The sequence below is a fragment of the Tachysurus vachellii genome, chromosome 24 (genome assembly GCF_030014155.1).
Source record: "Tachysurus vachellii isolate PV-2020 chromosome 24, HZAU_Pvac_v1, whole genome shotgun sequence".
Classification (NCBI taxonomy): domain Eukaryota; kingdom Metazoa; phylum Chordata; class Actinopteri; order Siluriformes; family Bagridae; genus Tachysurus; species Tachysurus vachellii.
The window spans coordinates 15,913,815-15,916,275 of NC_083483.1; the positions used below are offsets into that span (position 1 = coordinate 15,913,815).

General features: G+C 43.3%; 1 protein-coding gene across 1 annotated transcript in view; it reads right to left on the reverse strand.

Annotated features, from left to right (window-relative positions):
* slc25a10b (solute carrier family 25 member 10b) overlaps positions 1 to 2,461 on the reverse strand; it is a 10,527-nt gene extending 8,066 nt beyond the window's left edge. Inside the window, exon 1 of the mRNA XM_060860561.1 lies at positions 2,076 to 2,461. Within this exon, the coding sequence (XP_060716544.1) occupies positions 2,076 to 2,165 (90 nt within the window). The 5' untranslated portion in view covers positions 2,166 to 2,461. The remainder of the gene's footprint in view (positions 1 to 2,075) is intronic.

Sequence of the window (2,461 nt, forward strand, 5' to 3'; positions counted from 1 at the left end):
AATGACCTCAAAGCAAAGCCACAAGCTACGAGCTGAATCATGACTCATAAATTTATATTAAAATCAGTAGAAAAACATCAAGGTTACACAAATGAGCTTCTTATTTGTCTCACGCCAACACTCACACACACACACACACACACCACAGTTAAAGACTGTTCAGATCTGTTCACATGCACCAATTGCTATGAAGGACATGCAGGCAGAAACATGTCTCTCTCTCTCTCTCTCTCTCTCTCTCTCTCTCACACACACACACACACACACACACACAATATGGTAAGAATATTAGACAAATGATTAGACTGAGTATTTGCTCACTGGAAAGAGGCCAAAATAGCCAACTGTAACTCAGGGGCAAAGCTAACTGTCTGTCTGTCTGTCTCACATTTTCCTCTTTGATGCTGTGTGTGTGTGTGTGTGTGTGTAAGTAATAATACATTATGCTTTAGAAAGCACTCACATAAAATGTAATTACTGTCCTTCACAACACAAACTATCTCGGTCTCTCTTACTTCTTGACCTTGACCTTCACCTTAACACACACACACACACACACACACACAGTCTTACACTGGTATCAAAGTCCACAGACCTGCAGTAAAACACTCTGCATAGCTCACTCACAAATACACACATAAGCAAATAACATACATACATCACAGCACACATGCTGCAAACACATTCCCACGCACACACATACCCTGCATGTGCTCTCTCTCTCTCTCTCTCTCTCTCACACACACACACACACACACACACACACACAGAGAGAGACAGACAGTCAAGTGAGTGCAGAGCATGACGTTATCTTTACACACATTATCTACAGAACCCAGGTTACAGTATAAAGATAATCAGATATGTGTTCAGTAGCTATCTTTATACACCCTAGGCTGTGTGTGTGTGTGTGTGTGTGTGTGTGTGTGTGTGTGTGTGTGTGTGTCACTTGCCATGCCCGTCAGTAACAGTGATTACTGCAAAACTGAGACTTGTCGGTTATATCCTGTGGGACTGTGATGATAAACGCTGAGGGAGCTGCTGTGCAGTGTTCAAGATCTCTAAATGTTTAAATACATTTTAAGACAGAAAGACATGTATTTTAATACACAGAGACACTGAGTCACTGAGTCAAAGAGTCACTGATTCAGAGAGTCACAGAGTCAGAGAGTCAGAGTCAGAGAGTCACAGAGTCAGAGAATCACAGAGTCAGAGAGTCAGAGAGTCACAGAGTCAGAGAATCACAGAGTCAGAGAATCACAGAGTCACATAGTCGTTGAGTCACAAAGTCGTTGAGTCACAAAGTCATTGAGTCACTGAGTCACAGTCTGAGAGTCAGAGTCATTTTTATTTACTTCACAGAAGGAACCCATATTTACAACCAGGGAAAAAAAAAAGATTCTAACAAAACTTTATATTATTGATATTATATAATATATATATATATATATATATATATATATAGATAGATAGATAGATAGATAGATAGATAGATAGATAGGTAGTTGTATAAATATTAAGTTAAAATGAAGAGCATTTGCAGAAAACCAAACTCAGTACTGGACACCAGAACACTTACACACTTACACACTTACACACACACACTTACACATGTCTGTACTTTCGAGAATCACAAACAGCTGGAACTAAATTCCTTGTGTGTGTGAACGCAGTTGGCCAATAAACCTGATTCTGATTCGGATTCTGATGCAGAATGTTATGTGACTGAACCCAACGTCATTATTAACGGAGCAAATCTCACTAAATGTAACGTGAACCTCAGACAGCGAGGTACCGAAGGAGCACAAATACATTTTAAATAAACGTCCTGTTACGAGACAAAACGGCAGGAATTTCAAAACTTTTGGACTCTATGGCGATCCATAACACACCGTCAGAAAACACGGACACTTTGATGACACTTTTGCGTCACGCGCAATAAACCGTCTGTTTTACGCGACCACTGTAAAAGATCAATGGACGTTACGTTACGTTACAGACCCGGACACACACGCGGGCGCACAAGCGCGCACGGTATAACGGACAGTTACAGCGCGCGCGCGCGCGCGTCTCACCTTGACCAGGTCCAGCGGGTGCGTGCAACACGCCGCTCCGCACGAGGCGATGCCGCCGAAGTACCAGCGCGAGACCCGTTTCTCAGTCATGCTTAGTTTAGTGTCCTGCGAACAGAAAACAATGGAATGCGATTCCGCTACGCTGCTCAGTCCGGTCGTTGAATGTGCGCGTGCTGCGGTTCCGCTGTTCGTGCATCAAGTCACAAAGTTCACCGGTAACCAATTAACAGCGCGCGCTCAGGTGCTGCCCCTACTGTAGTGGCGCGCGTGCACGTGTAGGCGTGTGTGTGAAGACTTCACAACAGCCGCACAAGTGTCACAACGTTATTATAACGCTATGCATCACAATTCACCCGCGAGCTGCATTTTTTTATTCCGCGTTACAG